This window comes from Mobula hypostoma, chromosome 11 (assembly GCF_963921235.1).
Source record: "Mobula hypostoma chromosome 11, sMobHyp1.1, whole genome shotgun sequence".
In the NCBI taxonomy this organism is placed as follows: domain Eukaryota; kingdom Metazoa; phylum Chordata; class Chondrichthyes; order Myliobatiformes; family Myliobatidae; genus Mobula; species Mobula hypostoma.
In genome coordinates this window covers 114663796-114688594 of record NC_086107.1, presented here as the reverse complement: position 1 = coordinate 114688594, position 24799 = coordinate 114663796, and the positions used below count along the sequence as shown (strand labels likewise).

The following is a 24799-nucleotide window of genomic DNA, read 5'->3' as shown; positions in this document are numbered from 1 at the left end:
CCGGTCCCGATCCGCTGGCCCCGCCTCCCGTCTGGTCCTCCGATCCCGATCCGCTGGCCCCGCCTCCCGTCTGGTCCTCCGATCCCTGTCTGCTGGCCCCGCCCCTCTCGGCCCTCTGTCCCCGCCCCCATTCGGTCCTCCGATCCCTGTCCGCTGGCCCCGCCCCCCCTCCTCCCGCTCGATCCTCAGATCCCAGTCCGCTGGCCGTTGTGACCCGAAGCGAGGTCAAATTCGGCCACGGCGCCATTTCCCTTGTTCCATGGTCTGAGGGTTAAGCGCTCCAGGGGTGCCCTCCCAGCAGGTAGGGTGCCCATTCACTCAGGCATGGAGTCGCAGTCACTCGATGATCGGTGGGTGAATGCCTACACTGTGTGTGTGAGGTAACTGTCCTGTGTTTCCAGAGGTTACTAGGAAAGTTGATGAGGGAAATGCTGTGGATGTTGTCCACATGGACAACAAGGCCTTTGACAAGGTCCCTGTTGGGACGTTGGTCAAGAAGGTTTAGTCACTTGGCATTCAGGAGTAGATTAGACATTGGCTTTACAGTGAATGGTAGCCTTTCTGACCAGAGGTCTGTGACTAGTGGTGTGCCCCAGGGATTGATGCTGGTGCCATTGATATATATCAACTATATCTACAATCTGGATGAGAACGTGGTACACTGGATCAGAAGGTTTGCGGATGACACCAAAATTGGGTATGTAGTGGACAGTGAGGAAGACTATCAAAGACTGCAATGGGATCTGGATCAGCTGAGAAAATGGGCTGAAAAATGGCAGATGGAATTTAATGTCGAGTCCCTAAATTATAGCCAAAGGTTGGCCAAGCTAGGACTGGAATTTATTGTGCTGAGTTTGGCCCATCGAGTTTGCTCCATCAACCCCATTCTCCTTCTCGCCGTAACTTTTGACGCCCTTACCAATTAAGAACATATTAACTTCTGCTTTCAATAAACTGAATGACTTGGCCTCCACAGCCATCTGTGGCAATGCATTCCACAGATTCACCATCCTCTGGCTAAAGAAATTCCCCCTCGTCTCTGTTCAAAAGGTCAGTCCTTCTATTCCGAGGCTATGCCTTCTGCCCTCCCCTCATGTCCACTCTATCTAAGCTTTTCAATATTTGATAGCTTTCAGTTCTTCTAATCTCCAGCGAGTACAGGCCCAGAGCCATAATACGCTCTTCATACATCAATGCTTTTATTCCCGGTATCCTTCCCGTGAACCTGCTCCGGGCCCTCTCCAACACCAGCACATCCTTTCTGTGGTATGGGGTCCAAAACTGCTCACAGTACTCAAATCAGGCATACCACCGGCACATGTCCTGAAATTTGTTGTTTTGTGGTAGCAGTTCAGTGCAATACTTATTAAAAATACTATAAATTACAATCAATACACACAATGAATCCACTCTTTATGCACTACTGGAATAAGTAGTGTATAAAGAGTGTGGTAGTGTACATGGGCTCATTGTCCGTTCAGAGATCTAATGCCAGAGGGGAAAAGGCTGTTGTTAAAATGTTGAGTGTCTGTCATCAGACTCTTGTACCTCTTCCCTGATAGTAGTAATGAGAAGAGAACTTTTCCTAGCTGATGGGGGTCCTAATGATAGGTGCCGCCTTTTTGAGGCATTGCCTTTTGAAGATCTCCTCGCTAGGGAGTCCAGTGCCCATGATGGAGCTGGCTGAGTTTACAACTCTCTGCAGCTCTTTCTAATCCTGTGCCTCCATACCAGACAGTGATCCAACCAGTTCGAATGCTCTCCAAGGTTTATCTGTAAAAATTTACTGGAGTCTTTGGTGGCATACTAAATCTTGTCAAATTCCTAATGAAATATAGCTGCTGTTGTCCCTTCTTTATAATCGCATTAATGTGTTGGGCCCAGGATAGATCTTCAGAGATGTTGACACCCAGTAATTTGAGACTGCTCACCCTTTCCACTGCAGATCCCTCAATGAGGACTGGTGTGTGTTCCCTCGACTTATCCTTCAAGGAGTCCACAATCAATTCCTTGGTCTGACTGACACCAAGATTGTTGTTGCAACACCACTCAACTAGCTGATCGATCTCACTGCTCGACACCATCTGAGATTCTGCCTGTAGTACTTGTGCCATCGGAAAATTTACAGATGGCATTTGAGCAGTGCCCAGCCACACAGTCATGGATATAGAGAAAGTAGAGCAGTGGGCTAAGTAAGCTTCCTCGAGGTGCACCAGTATTGAGTGTCAATGAGGAGGAGATTTTATTTCGAGGATCCAGTTGCAGAGGTAGGTACAGAGGCCCAGGTTTTGGAGTTTGCTGATTAGTACTGAGGGTATGATGGGGTTGAACACTGAGTTGAATCAATAAACAGCAGACTGACACAGGTACAGTTTGAACACCCCTTGTCTGAAAACCTCTGAAATCTGAGCACTGACATGACACCACAAATAGAAAATGCCCAGGTGATCCTCTGAGTGGGACCCGTTGGAGCCAGTTGGTTTCCAGCAGATCTCTGTGCATTACTCACAGTGATTACCATGTGTTTTGTGCTTCTTCCCTGCTCTGTGCTGTAATGATATTGCTGAAAATGTTAAAAAGGCCTTCAGTTACCCTCTATAGGTAATAGTCAAAAGGAAAAGAAGCATTTGTTTATCTATAACACAGAAAGTCAAGTTGTTGGAAAAACTTGACAGCAGGTGTAATTGCGAGGCATCTGACAGAGGAGTATGGTGTTGGAATGTCCACCAACTATGACTTGAAGAAACAGAAGGGCAAACTTATTGTTCTATGCTGAAAGTAATGAACAGAAGTCGAATGGAAATAGAAAAACGCTGCATGAAGCAAAAAATGAAGATCTGGATTGTGTATTGAAAGAGTGGATTCGTCAGCATCGGAGTGAACATTTGCCACTTAACAGTATGCTGATCGTGAAACAAGCAGAGATCTATCACGATGCACTAAAACTTCAATTGTGAACATTCAGCAGGCTGGTTACAGAAATTTTAAGAAAAGACATGGCAATAAATATTTGAAGGTTCGCGGTGATAAAGCGTCTGCTAATCACAAAGCAGCGGAGAAATGCACTGATGAGAATCTAACCCCAGAATAAGTCTTTAGTGTCGATGTCACATCATCGTTCTTGTGTTATTGTTCCAGGAAGACACTGATGACAGCTGATGAGAAAGCTCCTACTGGAATTAAGGATGCCTCGGGCAGAATAACTGGTGGGATGTGCTAATGTCAATGATGATCTACACTCATCCTCAAGTTTCTGAAACCTGATGCAGTTGTAGTGTTTGATGCTGCATTTATCTTCTTTTGTGAGCAAGGACCATCACATTTTTTGGTAATTACAAAATATTATTTTTGCATGAAATTTGAATTTCATCTCCACTTAAAATCCCAAAGGTCAAAGTAAAGTAAAATTTATTATCAGAGTCCTTACATGTCACCAAATGCAACCCTGAGGTTCGTTTTCCTGTGGGCATACTCAGCAAATCGATTGTATAGTAAATATAACAGGATCAATGAAAGATCAACCAGAGTACACAAGACAACACAATGTGCAAGTTCAAATATATATGCAATAAATAACAAGAACATGGAATAAAGAGTCCTTAAAGTGAGCTTATAGGTTGTGGGAACATCTCAATGGATGGGCAAATCAGTATAGTTACTCCACTTCAAATTACTGGTTTTTCAACTGGACCTACCAGCCTTCTCCTTCACACCCTCTCCCACCTTCTTTATAGGGCCTCTGCCCCTTCCCTCTTCAGTCCTGATGAAGGGTTCCAGCCTGAAACGTCAACTCATCGTTTCCACGGATGCTGCCTGACCTGCTGAGTTCCTCCAGCGTGTTGTGAGTAGTTACTCCCTTTGTTCCAAGAACTTGATGGTTGAGGGGTAGTAACTGTTCTTGAACCTGCTGGTGCGGGTCCTGAGGCTCCTGTACCATCTACCTGATGGCAGCAGCGAGAAGAGAGCATGGCCTGGGTGGTGGGGATCTCTAATGATGGATGCTGCTTTCCTATGACAGCATTTCATGTAGTTGTACTCAGTGGTTGGAAGGCCTTTGCCTGTGATGCACTTTTGTGGGATTTTCCATCCAAAGGTATTGGTGTTCACAACAGGCTGTGATGCAGCCAGTCATTACGCTCTCCACTACTGAAGTGTCAATCTATCGGAGTTTTCCGATGTTTTGGGTGTCACGCAGAATCTTCACAAACTCCTGAGGAAGTAGAAGTGCTGCCGTGCTTTCTTACACAGGCCCTCTCTGATTCCCTCTCCTGAAGTGTACAATCAGCTCCTTGGCCTTGCTGACATTCACTGAGAGATTGTTGTTTGAGTGCAACATGACCAGCGTCATTATTATGTAAAAATAAAACGTCGTGGTTTTTCACCGTTTTCATTACATTTACCTGTAATTAAATCCAATCTTTTTATACCTCACGTGAAGAGCTAAAGATAAGTAAAATACAAACACAGTGTACGGTAACCTTTTAATCAAAACACGTCATCGCAGGTGAAGACTGAAAACCTGCTGTTGTTTGTTGTTCAACAGTTGATTTGGGTGTTCTCCCAATGTTTCATTCATCCTGCGCACATTATATTTATGATATGTAATAATGCGTGATGGACAAGTGTAAGACCAGTAGCACATAAATTCTGAGTCAGGGATGATGGCGATGCCAAGCAGCCATTGTCTCTCCACCTGGGAGTCCAAGGGAGTGATAGCTTACCTTTCTGATGGTTTAATCTACACAGTATTGTTTCATGCACAAAATTATTTTAAAATTATATAAAACTACCTTCAGGGTATATGTATAAGCTGTACATGTACTGTAATTGGATTTTGTGCCTCGACTTGGGGCACATCTCTAAGCTACGTATATAATGTATATAGAAACAAGACAACGTTTCTCTGAATCAGGGTGTAAAGCACAGTAGTACACATAACACACAATAACTTATGAAAGTAAGGATTAAATCTACAGATGAATCACCATGGTGCATTCATCCAAACCCACAGATAAGCCCTTGAACACGGTCCAGTCCACTGACTTGAACCAATTCCAAAGCCACTCCCCTGCCTCCCACAACATCTCTTTGTTGTTCTCATCTCTGGAGTTTTGCTCTTTAGCCGTTGCCTGTATGCAGGTAGGAGAACAATAGCCAAGTAATCCGATTTACCGAAATGCGGTCCAGTCGTGGAATGGTAGACATTCCTTATCTTAGTATAACAATGTGTTGGGACCTCTGGTGCTAATGGTAATTGGGCAGGGTTTTCTTCAGGTACGCCTGGTTGAAGTCCCTGACTATGAGTTGAAATGTGTTGGGTTGAACTGCTTCTTGTTTGGAGATGGCATCATGCCGTATCTCAAGTACTTGATTACCGTTGGCCACTGGTGGTATGAAAACTGCGGTCAGGATTATGGAGGAGAACTTCTTAGGTAAATAGAATGGATGGCATTTGACTGTTAGGTGTTCGAGGTGAGAGGAATGTGAGTTCAACAAAACTGCCACATCGGAGCACCACCAAAAGTTTGTCATGAAACACCCACCGCCATCTTTTACCTTTTCTGAATCAGCAGTTCAATCCCTTCTGTGAACTGAGAAGCCTTCTGGTCTGATCACTGTATCTGATGTGCTGGGAGAAAGCCATGTCTCACTCAGACACAGAACACAACAATCTCTCATTTCCCTCTTGATACAGTAATCTTACCTCAGGTCCTCAATTTTGTTCTCCGATGATTGCAAATTTGCTGACAAGATGCTGTGGGGTGGGGCTAATCTCTCTGTGTTTCTCCTTGGTAATAGCAAATATACTCACTTTTGCTCCTTAACACTCAAATTTCTGCATATTGCTGCTGTCCTCCACAGTGAAGACTTATGCAAGAGATTTTTTGAATTTCTCTACCATTTCTTTGTCCCCCACTATTACCTGTCCAGCATTATTTTCCAGTAGTCCAATATCCACTCTTTCAAAATGTACACCTGACAAAGACCAGCTGAGCATTTGTGCCTAAAAGTTCAAAGTGAAATCGATAATGAATTACCAGGAGTGGGGTTTGAACCCACATGAACATCCATTCATTAGAACCTAAGTCCAAGCCATACTGGAATCAGCCATGATCCCTCTCCATCCCAATCAGACTGGACTGGTGATGAACCAGGAGGCAACGGCAGCCATCCCAGGCTCCAATAGCCCACTGCCCATGTCAAACCAAGGAGACCAGGATCTTTGGAGCAACAGTGTGCACTGTCTTTCCTAAGGTCAATGGGGGTGGGGGGGACAGGGTCATAGTCTCTGCCACTGGGACCCACTCCCAATCCTAACAGACCCAGAGTCACACCAGTTGGCTCACCTCGTCCAAGCTTCCTCGCCGCAGGAGGTACACACACATCAGCAGAGGACCAGGGTAATGTCTCCAGCTGTGGAGACCCATTCTACTCCTGTTTCCCTGCTAAGGAGCTTGAGCGAGAGAGGCTAGATTGACTGTGGAGAAGGGGAGGGTCCACTGGGTGCAGTGGGGAGATAGGGTTAGAGGTGGGGAGGGAGGGGGTGAGGACAAAACATGGGTAGGGGAAGAGAGAAGGGCAAAGGAGGCAGAGAGAGTCGGGGGAGAGAGGGCTATGGTGAGGGAGACGAGCAGGGAGAAAGGAAGGGACAGAGAAAGAAATGTGACCTTGGGTGGATGGAGATGAGGAGGGAGCAGGAGAAAGGAGGGAGGGAGAGAGGAGTTAGAGGAAGGGAGAGAAAGGCAAAGAGGGGGGATGGGGCACACGGAGAGGGTAGAGAGAAGGACAGGGCCTGGGGGGAAAGGAAGAGGGGACAGGGGACATGACAGAGGAGGGAGGTGGGGACAGTGAGAGAGGAAGAGGAAGGAGTGGGAGGGCCAGAAGGGAGGAGGGAGAGGGGATGGATCCAGAGAAGGGGGGGTGGGAGGGGGAGAGGGAAGGTGGGCAGAAGGAGGGATGGGGGGGAGGGTGGGTGGTCCGATGGAAAGCAGGGTTGGAGATGAAAGAGGGACGCGTCGGGGGAGGGAATGCAGAGCGTTTGGAGGGGTAGCGGGCTGGACAGTGACAGAGGGAGTGGAGGAGGGCAGAGGGAATTGGAGAGAGGTGTGACATAGTGGGGGTGACGTAGCAGAGGGAGATGTATCGTGGTCAACGTGAAGAGTGTCCATGTCGGGGTGAGCACAGCGGCAAGACCGCTTCCTTATTCCCCAAGGCCCCAGTTCGATTCCCATCTCCGGCGCTGGCTCTGTCTGTGTGGAGTATGCACATTCTCCCTTGGACCACAATTATGGATACGCCAGTTTCCTACCAAAAGTGCCCCGCCTTCTTCTCGTCGCACCCCTCCCCTTTCCCGCTAACCCTAACCCTTGACTTCTTCTCCCCACCCTCGCACCCCTCCCCTCAACACCCCGCTGTTCCCATTCTCCCTCTCCTCGAATTAGTCCTCTTTCCAAGCTCCCTCTGCCTCCAAACTCCCTGCCCCTCTCCTTCCTCACTGTTCTCTCCCTTCCCCCACACCCACACTCTCCCTGGCTCCCTCCTTCCTTCCCGCTCTCTCCCTCCCCCTCCTCTATCTCTCCCTCCTTCCCCTGCACCATTGTGAGTGTTAATGTGATCAGTGTTCCCAGGCTGCCATTGGACCGGCTTTATCTTCACTCTCCGACCCCAATCCATGTGCCAGGCATTGTGTGTCCCTTGTCCAAAACCCCTCGCAGGCACAGTGACCGCGCTCCGGCAGCTGCCTCTCCTGCTCCGCTCCACCGCACACGGGCTATGGATACTGGTATGAGGGAGGCAGCACCTCAGGAGGGGCAGGGAGGAGGGAAAGGGCAGTGAGTGCATGGAGGGAGAGTTGGCGGGTGGGGGATTCGCGCTGTAGGAGCGTTGCGTGTCAAAGCTGATTTATATTTGTGAATAAGGCAGAACGGTTCGGCACAGGATCAGGCCCTTCGGCCCATTGTCTGTGCTGAGCATGATGCCAGATCAGTCTAAATCCATTCTGCTTGCACGTAATCCGTATCCCAGTCTTAGACGTATCTACCCCCATCACCACTGGCAGCGCGTTTCGGGCACCCGCCGGTCTCTGTGTTTTAAAAAAGCTTGCTCTGCACTCTCCATTAAACTTACCCCCCTCCCCTTATATAGATTTCCTCTGGCATCAGAAATTTCAAACCGGGGGGAGATATAGTCGATTCTGTTCGTGCTGTCTATGCCTCCCCTAACTTTATAAACCTCAGCCTCCGACTCTCCAGAGAAAATAGGCTAAATCCGGCCAGTTCATGTCCTCTAATCCAGGCGACACCAGGTCGCTGCACAGGTTTAGCCAGTTTTCTAAATGCCTCGGCCATATCTACCCCCACCCTCACTGGCAGCGCGTTTCGGGCACCCGCCGGTCTCTGTGTGAAAATGAGGTACAGGAAGCCCGAGAAGACTTTATTCGACATTTACGTCTGGAAACCACCCTCTTCAAAGCGCGACAGCCTTCCTGTCATGGGCGACCAGAACTTCACACAATACTCCAAGTGTCGCCTGACCAGTATTATACAGCTGCAATGTGACTTCGAAGTATAGCACAGAAACAGGCCATTTGACCCATCTGGTCCGTGCTGAACCATTTAAACTGCCTACTCCCATCGACCTGCACCGGGACCTTCGCCCTCCACACCCCTACCATCCGTGTACCTATCCAAACCTCTCTTAAACATTGAAATCGAACTCGCGTCCACCACTTGTGCTGGCAGCTCATTCCACACTCTCATGAACCTCCGAGTGAAGAAGTTTCCCTCATGTTCCCCTTAAACTTTTCACCTTTCACCCTTAATCGGTGACCCAACAGTGGAAAAGGCCTGCTTGCATTTACCCTATCGATATCCCTCATAATTTTGTGTACTTCATCCACTCTTATACTTAACGCTCCGACTGATGAACGCACGCCTTCCGTGCCGCTCTGTCTACTTGAGTAGCCAGTTCCAGGGAGCCTCGGACCTGCACCCCAAGATCCCTCAGTACATCAACGCTCTGGCTATTGAGTACACATTTAATGTGAGGCATCGTTTGCCCACCACAGAAGCAAGTTTTCTATTACTGACATATGATGTGAAATTTTTTTTGCGGTAGCGGTATAGTGCAAGACATAAAAATCCTTATAAGGTACAAAATAAATACCCAATGCAAAAAGAGGTTTGATGAGACAGTGTTCATGGACCGTTCAGCAGGGGAAGAAACTGGGTATAGTTGACCGTAGGATTTCAGGTAGTAATGAGAAGAGGGTATGGTGAGGGTCCTTGGTGATTGCTGCCGCCTTCTTGGGGCAGTGCCTGTTGGAAATGCCCTCGGTGTCGGGGAGGATTGCGCCCTGAAGGAGCGGGCTGAACCTACAACCCTCCGCAGCCTCTTGTGATCCTGCGCACTGGAGCCGGGGATGCGACCAACTCTGCTCCGAGCGAAGTATGGCGGCCGGTGTGCCTTTTTTGTGACTGCACCAACGTGTTGGGTGTTGGAAATGTTGCCCCGTGTCTTTGACCCATCACTCACGCTCCATCCCACCCTCCTCTCCCGAACAAATCTCTGTTAAAACCTAACAGCCCTCCCCCCTTTCCTCAACCTCGCTAATCCCAAGCAGGGTGGTGCACAGGATTTGAACACTGCCCCTCTCTCTCTCAGAGACTCCCTCGACACCGACCGCACCAGCCATGACTCGGAACTTCCGCCAGGAGCTGTTGACCGCCTCGGGGGGATTTCACGAGAAGTACAAAACCAAGGAGGTGATTGGAAGGTGAGCTTGGACTCCCCCCTCCCCCAACCCAAACCCACAAAACTCTCCACATAAACACAGAGTGTGCCGCAGTTCGATCACAGTACAGCACAGGGACAGGCCGTTCGGCCCACAATGTTGTGCCAAACCAGTTAAAGAGCAAATCAAAAGCACCCAAACACTAATCCCTCCTACCAACACCATGTCCATATCTCTCGGTCTTCCTTATGTATCCATCCAAACGTCTCTTAAAAACCTCTAATATATTTGCCTCTACCACCATGTCAGGCAGCACATTCCAGTCTGAGTAAAAAACTTACCCCTCACATCCCCCTTGAATCTACCCCCCTCACCTTCAATACATGCCCTCTGGTATGAGACATTTTAACCCTGGGAAACAGATACTCCCTGTCCACTCTATCTATGCCTAATCTTGTTTCACGCATGCCCTTGCTGCTGGTGTTCCTGCGTCTGCTCATTCGTGGACACCGTAAAGAAGCGTTCTCGTTGACTGAAGCATGTCTCCTATGTCGCTGGTGGCAGATGTACGTCCCATCTTGCCCAATGTGTGAGAGAGTGGGTGATATGGTGTGACTGCTCCTTGCAGTAGACATCTGTTTGTCATGCGCGCTCGCTAATGGCCTCTCCCTTTCCTCCCAGAGGAGTGAGCAGCGTGGTGCAACGCTGCATTCACCGGACTACGGGCAAGGAGTATGCGGTGAAGGTGATGGAGCTGGCGGACGACAGAATGACTGACGCTCAACTCGACGAGGTTCGCCGGTCCACACTGAACGAGGTCCAGATCCTGCAGATGGTGTCGGGCCACCGGAGCATCAGTGAGTGGGCAGCTTCCCTCGCCTATCTACTCCCGGGGTGTGGGGCTCCTGCTCTGCGGAGGCTGCCCGGCTTCTGTCAGGACCTGCTAAGTCTGGAACATGGTTGCTTCAGGCCGGGGATCTTCTCCGCTAGCAAAGGGCGGGTACCCCTGCCCTACCCCAACGGATGTCGGTGCGGCTACTTTGTGTGAAGTGACTTCGGCTGGCCTCACCTTTGCTCCGCTGCAGCTGCTCATGAGACCCAAGAACCGGAATCTTATCCGGAGCCGGGCCCACACAACTTGAGCCGTCTTTCATTAACGCCCGCAATGTCATTCAGGGATGCAGGTAGGAGGTACCTGTTTGGGCTGCTGCGCCACACCCTCCACTTCCTAGCCCTTGTCCACTATCCCGACACGCCATGGCAGGCTGTCTTCCACTTGGGAGAGACGGGAGACCCCAATGGAAGTCCCTTTTACGAGGGAGTTCTTCCCATCCACCTTGGGGAGGCCGCTGCATGGAGCGTTGCTCTGCAACAAGTACACGGATCTCCCAGCGCAGATCATCTCTGCAGGTTGGAGGAGACCGTGTACCACGCGTACATGGAGTGTGCGAGGCTGCTGCCCCTTTTCGCATATCCGTGAGGGCTGCTCCTCGCCTTCTGGTTGCATTTCAGCCCTACCCTATTTATATTTGGTCATCCAGTAAGGAGGGGGCATGGAGGGATGAGGATCACCTCGTGAATTTGCTTGGCTAAAACAGCTATCCATGGGCCCTGGAAGCCGGTGGCGGAGGAGTCTGCCCCGGCAGACTGCCTGGCAAAGTTTCAGGAGGTAGCCATTGAGAGGGAACACATGTTGTCCGGGACAGATGGGCACCACCATCATTGATAGAGATGTTTATATTGTAGTTTAACTTAGTTCGTCTAGTCACCAGTTGTAGTATCATAGAACATGTTATTTGTAAAAAAGGTATGTATAAAAAGGGGGTCAGGGCCCTGCTGACAGTAAGGCACTCGGTAACCGTCCGAGAAAGATGCGTAAAGCAGCCCAGAGAGAATTCTAAGAGGGAAGGAGGAGTTGGACTCAACTTTGGGGAATGAGGATGGGTAAGAGGTGGAAATGTCCAAGGAGGAATCCTTTGGCAGTACTGTATTGGGATTGGTTTATCGTTGTCACCAAGATATAGTGAACAGCTTGTCTTCCACACTGTTCATCCAGATTATTTGCCTAAACCTCTGTCCTCTTCTGGACAATCTTACCTGACAAATTGGTTGGAATTTTTTGAAGAAATAACCAACAGGACAGACAAAGGAGAATTGGTTGATGTTGTGTACTTAGATTTTCAGAAGGCTTTTGACAAAGTACCACATATAAGGCTGCTGAACAAGCTACGAGCCCGTGGTATTACAGGAAAGATTCCAGCATGGATAAAGCAGTGGCTGATTGGCAGGAGGCAAAGAGTGGGAATAAAGGGAACCTTTTCTGACTGGCTGACAGTGACTAGTGGTGTTCCACAGTGGTCTGTGTTGGTTCAGAAGCTTTTTATTTTATATGTCAATGATTTCGATGATGAAATTGATGGCGTTGTTGCAAAATTTGCAGACGATATGAAGATAGGTAGGGGGCAGGTAGTTTTGAGGAGGTCGAGGGGCTCCAGAGAGACCTTGACAGGTTAGGAGAATGGGCAAAGAAATGGCAGATGCAATACAGCATTGGGAAGTGTATGGTCATGCACTTTGGTAGGAGAAATGAAAGGGTTGACTATTTTCTAAATGGAGGGAAAATACAAAAAAAAAACTTACGCACAAAGGGACTTGGGAGTCCTTGTGCAGGATTCCCTAAAGGTTAATTTTCAGGTTGAGTTTGTGGTGAGGAAGGCAAATGCAATGTTAGCATTCATTTCAAGAGGACTAAAATATAAAAGCGAGGATGTAATGTTGAACAAACAACAATGAGAGTTAGTCCTGACGAAGGGTCTCGGCCTGAAACGTCGACTGTACCTCTTCCTAGAGATGCTGCCTGGCCTGCTGCGTTCACCAGCCACTTTGATGTGTGTTGATGTAATGTTGAAACTTTATAAGGCACTGGTGAGGCCTCACTTGGAGTATTGTGATTAGGTCTGGGCTCCTTATCTAAGAAAGGGTGTACTGAAACTCAAGAGGGTTCAAAGGTTTGTCATTTGAAGAGCATGTGAGGGCTCTGGAATTCAGAAGAATGAAGGGGACCTCATTGAAACCTATTGAATGGTGAAAGGCCTTCACCGAGTGGATGTGGAGAGGATGTTTCCTATGATAGCAGAGCCCAAGACCAGCAGACCCAGATTCAGAATAGAGGGGTGTCCTTTTGGAATGGAGAGGAGCAGGAATTTCTTTAGCCAGAGAGTAGTGAATCTTTGGAATTCATTGCCACAGGCAGCTGTTGAGGCCAAGTCTTTATGTACATTTAAGGCAGAGGTTGATAGATTCTTGATTGTTCAGGGCACGAGGGGATATGGGGAGAAGGCAGGAGATTGGAGCCGAGAGGAACATTGGATCAGCCATGATGAAATGGCGGAGCAGACTCAATGGGCCGAATGATCTAATTCTGCTCCTGTATCTTATGGTCAAATGTATTTGAGTCTGGGGAAAATTCTGACTGTCCACACAGTCTATCCTGTCAATTGGAATTGCTTTATTTTTGTCACATGTACTGAAATACAGTAAAAAACCTGTCCTGCACACTGTTCATCCAGATCAAATCATTACTGAGTGCAGAGTTAAACAGTAACAGAATGCAGGATAAAGTGTAACAACTACAGATAAAGTGCAGTGCAGGCAAACAACAAGGTAGAAAATCATAATGAGTTCAATTGTGAGGTCGCGGGTCCAATCTATCGTACTGGGCAACTACTTAGCGGCCTTATGACAGCATGGTAGAAACCGTCTTTGCATTCAGGCTTCTGTATCTTTCGCCTGATGGGAGAGGGGAGAAGAGCGAATGTCTGGGATGGGAATTATGTTGGCTGCTTAACAGAAGCACTCAGAAATAAATACGAAAGCCACAGAGGGGAGGCTGGTTTCCGAGATGTGCTGAGCTGTGTCCACAGCTCTGCGGTTTATTGTGGTCATGGACAGCAATTGCACTACCACACTGTGATACATTGGGTGGTGCATCAATAAAAATTGGTAAGGGTCAACAGGGTCATGCTGCATCTCTTTAGAGAGAGGAGAAGGGGGGCTGGAGAAAGAGTTGTACTTACCTGATATGTTAGATCTGCCAAAGTACAACATCTCACACGTACTTGGATTAAACTCCATCTCACATGTCTAAACTCTGCTCGGGTATGTCTGTCCTCATACAATAAGATGAACTTTTGAGCTCAGTCGCCCTTGTTAGCTGTTTACCTACACTTTCTCCTCAGTTGTAACACTTCATCCTGCATTGTTATTGAGTTTTTTAACATGTTCTACCGGAGCACAGGGGTGTAACGATCTGATTCATATGAACAGTATGCAAGACAAGTTTATCACTGCACCTCCGTATGTATGATAATTATAAACCAATTACAATAATTTGGGGAAAGGCTGACTTCATTTGTATAAGACAGGACCTTATTTGTATAAGGAAGGAGCTGTGGAAAGGAAAAAACATCGGTTATGTGTCCTGATGAAAGGTTTCAACTCAAAATATCAACTGTTTATTCCCCTTCACAGATCCCACCACATCAGTAGATTGAGGAAGCACAAGGTAAAACAGTAACAGCATGCAGGATGAAGTGCTAGTTACAGATAAAGTGTAGTGCAAGCAGAGAATGAGGAGCAAGGGTCACAACAAGATAGATTATGAGGTCAGGAGTCCATCTTATTGAACTAGGGGAATGGTCACTTCTTATAAGCGCAGGGTAGAAGCTTTCCCTGAACTGGTGGGACGTGCTTTCAGACTTTTCGTTTTAAATCTTCTACCCGATGGGAGAGGACAGAAGAGAGATTGGCTGGGTATGTGGGAATCTTCGATTATTGCAGCTGCTTTACTAAGGCAACCAGAAATGTAGACAGTCCATGGAGGGGAGGTTGGTTCCTGTAATGTGCTGAGCTGTGTCCCTAATTCTCTGGTTTCTTGTGGTCTGTGATAAGTTGCTGTAGCAAGCCGTGATGTATGTGGATAGGATGCACTGATAAAAATTGCCAAAGATCAATGGAGTCATGCTGAGTTTCTTAAGACTCCTGAGGAAGCAGACATGCAGTTAAGATTTCTTGGCTATGATGTTTACGTGGTTGGACCAGGACAGGCTGTTGGTGCTGTAGCCTGTGCAGTGGATCTACTCCCCCAGGTATCTGAACTTCCTGCAGCTTTCCACTGTGTACTGACTCCCATCTCTGTCTCTCCCCCCACCCCCCCCCCACTTCAGTCACACTCATCGACTTCTTCAGCTCGGCCACCGTCGCCTTCCTGGTGTTTGACCTGTGAGTACCCGCTCTTAAGTAACGGCTGCTCCTCTCCCTTGCCCCCCTCAGGGCAGTAGAAAGGTCAGCAGGAACATGGGCCAAGGTGGGAATCAACATGATCAAGCATGGGGTGTTGCAGTCCCAGAAGACAGAACTGAAACATTAACAACACTGAGACAATCACACGGACAGGAAAGGTGGAGGGATATGGGTCAGACACAGGCAAATGGGACATTCTCAGAAGCAGAACTGGGATGGCAGGGACAGTGGGCCAAAGGGCCGGGTTCCAAGCTGTATCAGCCAGAGGAGAGTTTAAGCAGTGTGCAGCCTTGGCCACTGCGTCTGTGGCCTAGGGAATTCTTTCAAGTGCTGGAGGGGATGGAGTTTGGGAAGGGGGGTCCAATATAGGGAAAGGGGACATTGACTTTAAACCTGCCTCTTGCTCCCAACAGGATGAAGCAAGGGGAGCTGTTTGACTACCTCACCAAGAAAGTTACTCTAAAGGAGAGGGAGACCAGGTGAGAAAGCACAATCCCGAGAAACAGCAGTCAGCGTACAGATCTCCCCCTGAGGGAGAGGGACTGAGAGACACTGGTCAGCGTACAGATCTCCCCCTGAGGGAGAGGGACTGAGAGACACCAGTCAGGGTACAGATCTCCCCCTGAGAGAGAGGGACTGAGAGACACCGGTCAGTGTACAGATCTCCCCTGAGAGAGAGGGACTGAGAGACACCGATCATTGTACAGATCTTCCCTGAGAGAGAGGGACTGAGAGACACCGGTCAGTGTACAGATCTCCACTGAGAGAGAGGGACTGAGAGACACCGGTCAGTGTACAGATCTCCCCCTGAGAGAGAGGGACTGAGAGACACCGGTCAGTGTACAGATCTCCACTGAGAGAGAGGGACTGAGAGACACCGGTCAGTGTACAGATCTCCACTGAGAGAGAGGGACTGAGAGACACCGGTCAGTGTACAGATCTTCCCTGAGAGAGAGGGACTGAGAGACACCGGTCAGCGTACAGATCTCCCCCTTAAAGAGAGGGACTGAAAATGGGAAAGGTGGAAGATGGGATTGATTCTGGTGGGATTCTGGATGATCAGGAGAGGGGCTTGATCCTGAAAAATTGGGAAAGGTGGGAGAGGGTTGGTTAAAGCAGGAAAAGGGCTCAATCCTGGTGGGATTCCAGAAGACTTGGAGTGGAGCTCATCCAGGAGGGATTCTAGCGATCTGGACAACCTCAATTGGGATAAGGGACTTAATCCCAATAGGATTCTGGAGAACCAGGAAAGGCAACATGCTGTTGTGCAGAGAGACTTGGGAGTGCTTGTGCATGAATCACAAAAAGTTCGTTTGCAGATTCAACAGATTATCAAGAAGGTGAATGGAAGGTTGGCCTTCATTGCCAGAGGGATTGAATTTAAGAGCAAGGAGGTTTTGCTGTAACTGTACAGGGTATTGGTGAGGCCGCTCCTGGAGTACTGCATGCAGTTCTGGTCTCCTTACTTGAGGAAGGCTACACTGGCTTTGTGAGTTGAGCGGAGGAGGTTCACCAGGTTGATTCCGGAGCTGAGGCTGTTAACTGATGATGACAGATGATGAAATTTAGAACAATGAGAGTGGATCTTATAGAAACATAAAATTACGAAAGAGATAGATAGGATAGTGGCAGGAAAGTATATTCCACTGATAAGTAGGACTACAACTAGGGCACATAGCCTCAAGATTCAAGGGAGCAGATTTAGGACAGAAGTGAGGAGCAACTGCCTTTTGCAGAGATGTGTGAATCTGTGGAATTCTCAACCCCGGGAAGCAGTCAAGGGTACCTCATCAAATGTGGTTAAGGCACTGTTAGATGGATTTTCGCATAGCAGGGGAATTAAAGGTTATGGGAAAAGGCCAGATCAGCCATGATCTTATTGAATGGTGGAACAGGCTCAACAGGCAAGATGGCTGACTCCTGTTCCTACTTCTTAAATGTTCTTAAAGGTGGGAGAGGGGCTCAGAGGGGAAAGGGATCCCAGAGGAATCAGGACAATAAAGAGAGGCAGGACAGAGGCTCCAAACAAGGGATTTTAGATGGCCCTGATCCCAGAGGAGTCAGGGAGGGCTGGGGAACATGGGAGAGGGGCAGGAGGGATTCTAGAGAGTTAGGAGAGGGGCTCAATCCCAGAGGGATTTTATAGGATTGGAAGAGGAGTTCGAGTCAGAGAGGATCAGGACAGATAACGTTTGTCCTTGGGAATATCTTTGGCATCAGTCGCCAGTGGTGGGGGCAGTGTAGGAACACAAGGGAAAGTGAAGGGAGGAGATCGGGCGGTTTGTAAGGGAGCTGACCACTTTCCCCCATCAGGGTGATGATGCAGGAGCTGCTCCAGGCAGTGGAGTACCTGCACAGCCGACACGTGGTTCACCGCGACGTGAAGGCAGAAAACATCCTGCTGGATGATGGGCTTCACATCCGTCTCTCTGACTTTGGATTCTCCTGCCTCCTGCGTCCCGGCCAGCGACTGAGAGGTGAGAGGGGAGGGTGTCTACCACAACATCCCAGCACTCCATCCCCGTCTGGTTACACCTATGAACACTGCCTCACTATCTTGTGCTCTTTTCATATCATTTATGTTTATATTACTGTACCCTGCAGCATTCTGGGCACAAAACAAAAAATTTCACAACATACATACGTCAGTAATAATAAACCTGATTCTGATGTCTCCAAAACATCCGTAATGGCAGGATCATTGTTAGTGTGGAGGGACAGACAGATCTTTGGGTCCACTCAAAGTTGCCGCACAAGTCGATAGGGTGGTTAAGAAGGTGTACAGCGAGTTGGCCATCATTAGTCGGGGGGATTGAATTCCAGAGCTGTGAGGTAATGTTGCAGCTCCATAAAACCTTAGTTAGACCACACTTCAGTTCTGATCACCTCATTATAGGAAGGATGTGGAAGCTTCCGAGAGGATGCGGAGATTTACCAGGATGCTGCTTGGACTGGAGGGTATGTCTGATGAGGAAAGGTTGAGCAAGCTCGGGCTTTTCTCTTTGGAGTGAAGGAGGAGAAGAGGTAACTCGACAGAGGTGTACACGATGATAAGAGGAATGGATAGAGTGGACAGAGACTTTTTTTTTACCAGGGTGGCATTCACCAATACCAGAAGACATTCCTTTAGGCTGTGGGCCAGAGGTAGATTTTTTTTAAATTATACACAGAGTAGTGGGTGCCTGGGTACTCACTGCCTTGGGTGGTGATACAGGCAGATACAATAATAGACTCTTAGACTGGCCCACGGACAAACAAAAGTAGTGTTTCCTAGGAGGTCAGAATCAGGCTTATTATCACCGACATATGCTGGGATGTATATTGTTTGGAATTTGGTGGGGATTGATGGTGGAGAGGGTTTATATAGGTCAGCACAGCATCATGGGCTGCTGAAGGTCCTGTAATGTCATGTTCTATGATCTATCCTGCACTGTCTCCATCTGTACTACGACTTTGCTGTCGTTATGTCTGTCTGGATGGCAGGCTCTGTATCTTGGCACATGGATCCCAGACTGGAGGTTGGTACAGCAGAGAGACTCATGGGAGGGTTGGTGGTAGGAGACACAAAGGTGGCTGGCCTTCTCATCCTTCTCATTCTCGTCCCCCCACTCCCCACGCCAGAGCTCTGTGGGACCCCGAGCTACTTGGCACCAGAGCTGCTGAAATGTTCGATGGATGAAACACATCCAGGGTACGGCATGGAGGTTGACATGTGAGTAGTGCCTGGAGTGTCCTGCACCCGCTGTATTGAGCTCCCTCCCTCTCCTCCTGTACAGTGATGCACAGTTATCCTTCGCTGCCTCAGCTGCTCCCTCTCCTCCATGTAGAGCTCCTCTCCCTCTGACTGCCTGGCTCTGCCAATCCCACCCCTTACCCCTCTTACCCCTCCCTCGCTCACTGTTCCCCATCCCCTCCCGGCATGGCCCTGCCATCCTCGCTGTCCTTTCCCTCACTGATATCCACCCCCATCTTCCTCGTCTCCTCTCTCTCCTTCAATACCTTTCCACAGCCACGTCCCCTCCCTCTCCCTCCTCCTGTGGCTCTCCCTTAAACTGAATCTGCTGACCCTGCCAGCCCCTCTCTCCCCACTGCAGGTGGGCATGTGGAGTCGTGATGTACACCGTCGTCTCCGGCTCCCCCCCGTTCTGGCACCGGAAACAGCTCACCATGATGCGCAACATCATGGAGGGCAGGTACCAGATGAACTCCAGCGAGTGGCAAGACCGGTCCCACACCATCAAGGATTTGGTATGTATCAGCTAGTGTCTGATGGCACAGTGCAGTGGGTGCTTCATCATGCCTGACCCCAGGAGTGTGTGATGGGACGGTGTGGAGGGAGCGTCACTCTGTGTCTGACCCCGGGAGTGTGTGATGGGACAGTGTGGAGGGAGTTTCACTCAGTGCCTGACCCCGGGAGTGTGTGATGGGACGGTGTGGAGGGAGTTTCACTCAGTGCCTGACCCCGGGAGTGTGTGATGGGACAGTGTGGAAGGAGCTTCACTCTGTGTCTGACCCCGGGAGTGTGTGATGGGACGGTGTGGAAGGAGCTTCACTCTGTGTCTGACCCCGGGAGTGTGTGATGGGACGGTGTGGAGGGAGTTTCACTCTGTGTCTGACCCTGGGAGTGTATGATGGGACGGTGTGGAGGGAGATTCATTTTCTGCTCACTGTCCTGGACAGATCTTCCGGATGCTGACAGTGGATCCCAGCCTGCGGATCACAGCAGAACAAGCCCTATCCCATCCCTTCTTCTACAGCCACAAACTAGAAGAACAGCCTTTCACCTCCCTGCAGAAGTTCCGGGTAGGTGAAGAACTGGGGCAAGCGGTCTACCTGGGTATTTGGGGTCAGGGTCTGGGGTCCTGAGGTCAACATTAGGGTTGGTTCAGGGATGATGAATGGTGGAGATGGGGAAGGAGTGAGGAAGGATGGTTACTCGGGAGGGATGGGGGGGGACAGAGGGAGAAGGACGGACAGAGGGTAATGAGAAAGGTCCGTTGTCAAACCCCACAATGCAGGGTCCCATCCTCACCTTTGAGCCTGTATTCACTGTGGTCTCTGATCTGGGTCAGGGGCCTCGGAGACGAGGCGATGTTGCCAGCTTCCCTTCCACGCCCAGAACATCAGCTGTTTCTTCACTCACTTCTCTCCCTCTCCTCTCTCTCCCCATCCACCGCTCCTCTTCCATCCTTCACTCCCCTCTCCCCTCCCACCTTTTCCTTCCTGCATCCCACATCCTTTCACCCTCCCATACATCTATTGCCCCAAACCCCCTTCACCCCACCCATCTCCTGCCTCTGCACTCCACCCACCTCTCCCCTTGCCCCCCAAACCCCCAGGCGGTTGTGTGGGTGATCGTGCTCTGTGCCTGGCTGTGGGCGAACCAGCGACACCGCCGGCCTGTGAGCCAGAACGACCTCATACAGGACGCCTACCGGATGAGACTGGGCCGCCGCCTCATCGACGGCCACGCCTTCCACCTCTACAGTCACTGGGTGAAGCGAGGCCTGGTTCAGAACCGGGCCGCTCTCTTCCAGAACACTCCCCGCGCCCTGGCTGAGGAGGTCCACCTCAGTCACGACTCTTTTCTGCACTGACCCCAGGGTGAGTCAGATCCCTGCACCCCCGAGGGAAGTTCAAACGGTGTCTGACCCCGGGAGTGTGTGATGGGACGGTGTGGAGGGAGATTCACTCTGTGTCTGACCCCAGGAGTGTGTGATGGGACGGTGTGGAGGGAGATTCACTCTGTGTCTGATCCCTGGAGTGTGTGAAGGGACGGTGTGGAGGGAGATTCACTCTGTGTCTGACCCCTGGAGTGTGTGATGGGTCGGTGTGGAGGGAGATTCACTCTGTGTCTGACCCCGGGAGTGTGTGATGGGACGGTGTGGAGGGAGTTTCACTCTGTGTCTGACCCCGGGAGTGTGTGATGGGACGGTGTGGAGGGAGATTCACTCTGTGTCTGACCCCGGGAGTGTGTGATGGGACGGTGTGGAGGGAGATTCACTCTGTGTCTGACCCCGGGAGTGTGTGATGGGACGGTGTGGAGGGAGATTCACTCGGTGTCTGACCCCTGGAGTGTGTGAAGGGACGGTGTGGAGGGAGATTCACTCTGTGTCTGACCCCTGGAGTGTGTGAAGGGACGGTGTGGAGGGAGTTTCACTCTGTCTGACCCCGGGAGTGTGTGATGGGACGGTGTGGAGGGAGATTCACTCTGTGTCTGACCCCGGGAGTGTGTGATGGGACGGTGTGGAGGGAGATTCACTCTGTCTGACCCCGGGAGTGTGTGTTGGGACGGTGTGGAGGGAGATTCACTCTGTGTCTGACCCCTGGAGTGTGTGAAGGGACGGTGTGGAGGGAGATTCACTCTGTGTCTGACCCCTGGAGTGTGTGATGGGACGGTGTGGAGGGAGTTTCACTCTGTGTCTGACCCCGGGAGTGTGTGATGGGATGGTGTGGAGGGAGATTCACTCTGTGTCTGACCCCGGGAGTGTGTGATGGGACGGTGTGGAGGGAGCTTCACTCTGTGTCTGACCCCGGGAGTGTGTGAAGGGATGGTGTGGAGGGAGTTTCACTCTGTCTGACCCCAGGAGTGTGTGATGCGACGGTGTGGAGGGAGTTTCACTCTGTGTCTGACCCCGGGAGTGTGTGATGGGACGGTGTGGAGGGAGATTCACTCTGTCTGACCCCGGGAGTGTGTGATGGGACGGTGTGGAGGGAGCTTCACTCTGTGTCTGACTCAGGAGTGTGAAGGGATGGTGGTTGGAGGGGGGGGGTATGGGAAGATTCACTCTGTTTCTGACCAGGAGTATGTGAACTTCCTCTCTCCCCATCATCTCTCTCCCCTACAGATCACTGACCACGATTGACTGCTCCAGGTGCTGGGCCTCGTTCGGATGTGTTCTGCCCTGAGAATCTCCAGTCACAGACCCGCGTGTCGGATATCGGGTGGGGCGGGGATGTGGCAGGGTGGCTGGGTGGCTGGGCTGATACTGTGGCCGGATGGAGGGATTGTCCCTCAGTCAGGGGTCTGCGCCTGGCAATGGTTGCTGGGTCCAGGGGATGGGAGCATGAATCTGGGTGAATGTGCACATCCAACTTCCCACCACCTCACCCCCTCCCACAACTCCTCCCCTCATTACACTCCCTCTCCCTCAATTCCTTCCTCACCCTTTCCTCTCCTTCCAACTCTTCCTCACCCTCTGCTCAATCCCCTCTCCCCCCATTGCTCCCCATCTCTCACCCCTCTCCTTGTGACCCCGATGGTGTCCCTCCTTATTTTCTCCACACCCACACAAGTTTCCAGTCCCCCCCCACTTCACCAACTCGCATAATATTTCACAAATAAACTTTATTCTGGAAGCATTCGGTGTCTGTGATTTCCCTCGTCCCAGGAATGTGTGGGAGGCAGGGGGCACATCCTACCTCTTGCCCCGGGAGGCTTTCTGCCCCTCCCTAAAGCCTGGCCTCTCCAAGGCTGAGAGTTGTGCTCCAAGCTGCCGCTCGCTTGCCTTCAGCTGCCCCTCCAGTGAGACCCTCAGCTCGGACACCCGCTCTGCTACTCGCGCCTCGATGTACTCCCGCAAGTCGTCTCCATGGATCCCATTCACTGTGGGGTAGGGAGACGGGGTTGGAGGGGAGAGAGATTGTAGGTCAGCATGCTGAGGTCACAGGTCACGGGTCACGGTGGGGGTGGGGAAAGGGGGCCTAGGAACAGAACGAGCTCAGGAATGTGTGTATGGACACATCCAGGGACTGCTGAATGGGGGGCGGGGGGAGAGGAGGGGTAGACAGTATCGGTGGAGCACATGGCCCAGCATTTCTCTGTTCCTGCAGGAAGCCAGTGCCCAGCCCCGGCGCTTGTATCATGAGGGTTTCTTCCCCCAACCCCAGTGGTTCCCACGTACAGCCTAGATCCTCACCCTGTGGGTCTTCCTCTTGGGCATGGACTTCCAGCTCCTCCCGATCCTTCTCCTGCTGCTCCTCCAGCACCAGTTCCTCCTCTTCAGCAGCTGCGGCCCGCGACAGGAAACACAAACTATGTTAGAAAGCGGGATGACCCATCACACATTCCTGGCGTCCCGGTGTGTTCCCCCCACACCGTCCCATCACACACCCTTGGGTTCAGTCTCAGAGCAAAGCTCCCTCTACACCATCTCATCACATCCAGGGGTCAAACACAGGGTGACGCTCCCCACACAGCATCCCATCACACACTTCTGGGGTTGGGCACAGAGTAAAACTCCCTTCACATTGTCCTGTCACACACTCCCAGGGCCAAACACAGGGTGATGCTCCCCGCACATCATCCCATCACACACTCCCGGGGTCAGACACAGAGTGAAATTCACTCTTTACAGTTCCATCACACACTCCTGGGGTTGGGCACAGAGTGGAACTCCCTTCACATCGTCCTGTCAGACACAGGGTGAAGCTCCCCCCACACCGTCCTGTCACATATTCTTGTGGTCAGACACAGGATGAAGTCCACTCCACACAGGCCTGTCACACACTCTTGGCCAAGTGTAGGTGGGAATTCCATCCTTTCCCCTGGTCTCCATTTCTTGATCACGGCTACTCACCTGGAGGTGTTTCGGGCATTCCCAAGTATGTAACGCTGAGGTCCATCCGAATCTGATAGGGAAATGAAGAGGTCAGACACTGGGCCTATTGCGGTCTCTCCATACTCCCTCCCTGGCCATCACCTTCTCTACTATACTTCTCTCCCTCCACCTCCCGTCCTCTCTATCTGATCAGGGGATAGAGGCAAAGCAGACTTCCCACAGCCGATAATCTCAGCATCACCATTTGGTTAGTCTGTGCCCGTAACTCACCTGAGGGGTGAAGACGTACTTGTAGAGTTTGAAGTGTCTGAAGTAGGTGTCGATGACGTATTCTGTGATAAGCTTCACCTGCTTGGCACTGAATAGATTGATGCTGAACGGAGGTCGCTGTTGGAGAGGTTGAGAAAGAGAAGATGAGCTGTGATCTGGGACCAACATCGAACTTCTGAGGACACTTTGCTCTCCGCCTTTCAGGGATCAATCCCAGATGGAAAATTCTGCTGCCTCCTGTAACCCCCATGGGCTTACCCCAGTTCCCACCCATGTCCCAGCAATGTGTGGGGTCAGCAGGTCAATGTCTGATGAGGGGGAATAAAATGGGGTCAGTGTAAGGGGGCAGTCGAGGGTAAAAGGGAACATGATGGTCTTCTTTCCATTTGCAAAAAGTGAGGCTGGGAAACAGGGTCCTAATGGTTCCCTTTCAATTGCCACTCCCTTTCAGCCCGCCAGGGCCCCATTCTGCTGCCGGGATTTTAGGAATATTCACAATAATGTGCAACATGGAAAAGTAAATGATTTGGGACATTCTCTCCCAATGTTAGACCCACCAATCCCCCCTCTTTCTAACCCCACCTCACCCCACACACCCCTTACCTCTGTCGTCCCTTTGACCACCCCTACCCTTCCTCCTCCAAAGTCCCACCTCCCCCTCGTCCACACTCTCTCTACCCATGCTTCTTCCAAGATTAAGGAGTACGTCGCCCTCACCTGCACAGTGTGGCAGAGAAGCAGCTCCTTGAAGTACTGGCAGCACTCGTTCACGTTCCCCAGAGGAGTTCCTGGCAGGGGGAGAGAGGAGAAGGCACTGGGTAAGAGGGACGTGGATGCTCACAACCCCAGGCATCCCGTGATCCATGCCCAACACCCTCCCCTGTAGCTGTCCCTGAAACACATTCTTGTATGCAGCAACAGCTCACCCCTCCCT

The 24799-nt window shown here is 50.6% G+C and overlaps 2 protein-coding genes across 4 annotated transcripts in view; one reads left to right on the top strand and one right to left on the bottom strand.

The window, feature by feature from the left end:
• Positions 1-9460: 9460 nt before the first annotated feature.
• On the top strand, positions 9461-22386 carry LOC134354146 (phosphorylase b kinase gamma catalytic chain, liver/testis isoform-like). The gene is made up of 10 exons (XM_063062959.1): positions 9461-9775; positions 10415-10590; positions 14959-15013; positions 15448-15513; positions 17348-17511; positions 18656-18746; positions 19129-19282; positions 19715-19837; positions 20374-20638; positions 21883-22386. The coding sequence occupies exons 1-9, from the start codon at positions 9693-9695 to the stop codon at positions 20629-20631; spliced, it is 1170 nt and encodes a 389-aa protein (XP_062919029.1). The 5' UTR covers positions 9461-9692; the 3' UTR covers positions 20632-20638; positions 21883-22386.
• Positions 22386-24799, bottom strand: part of cfap119 (cilia and flagella associated protein 119) — a 25051-nt gene continuing 22637 nt past the window's right edge. For all 3 annotated transcript variants that reach the window (XM_063062961.1, XM_063062963.1, XM_063062960.1), the window contains 5 exons: positions 24583-24653; positions 23866-23982; positions 23614-23665; positions 22954-23043; positions 22386-22640 (listed from right to left, as the gene is read on the bottom strand). In XM_063062961.1, coding sequence (XP_062919031.1) covers positions 22453-22640; positions 22954-23043; positions 23614-23665; positions 23866-23982; positions 24583-24653 — 518 coding nt within the window. In that variant the 3' untranslated portion in view covers positions 22386-22452. The remainder of the gene's footprint in view (positions 22641-22953; positions 23044-23613; positions 23666-23865; positions 23983-24582; positions 24654-24799) is intronic.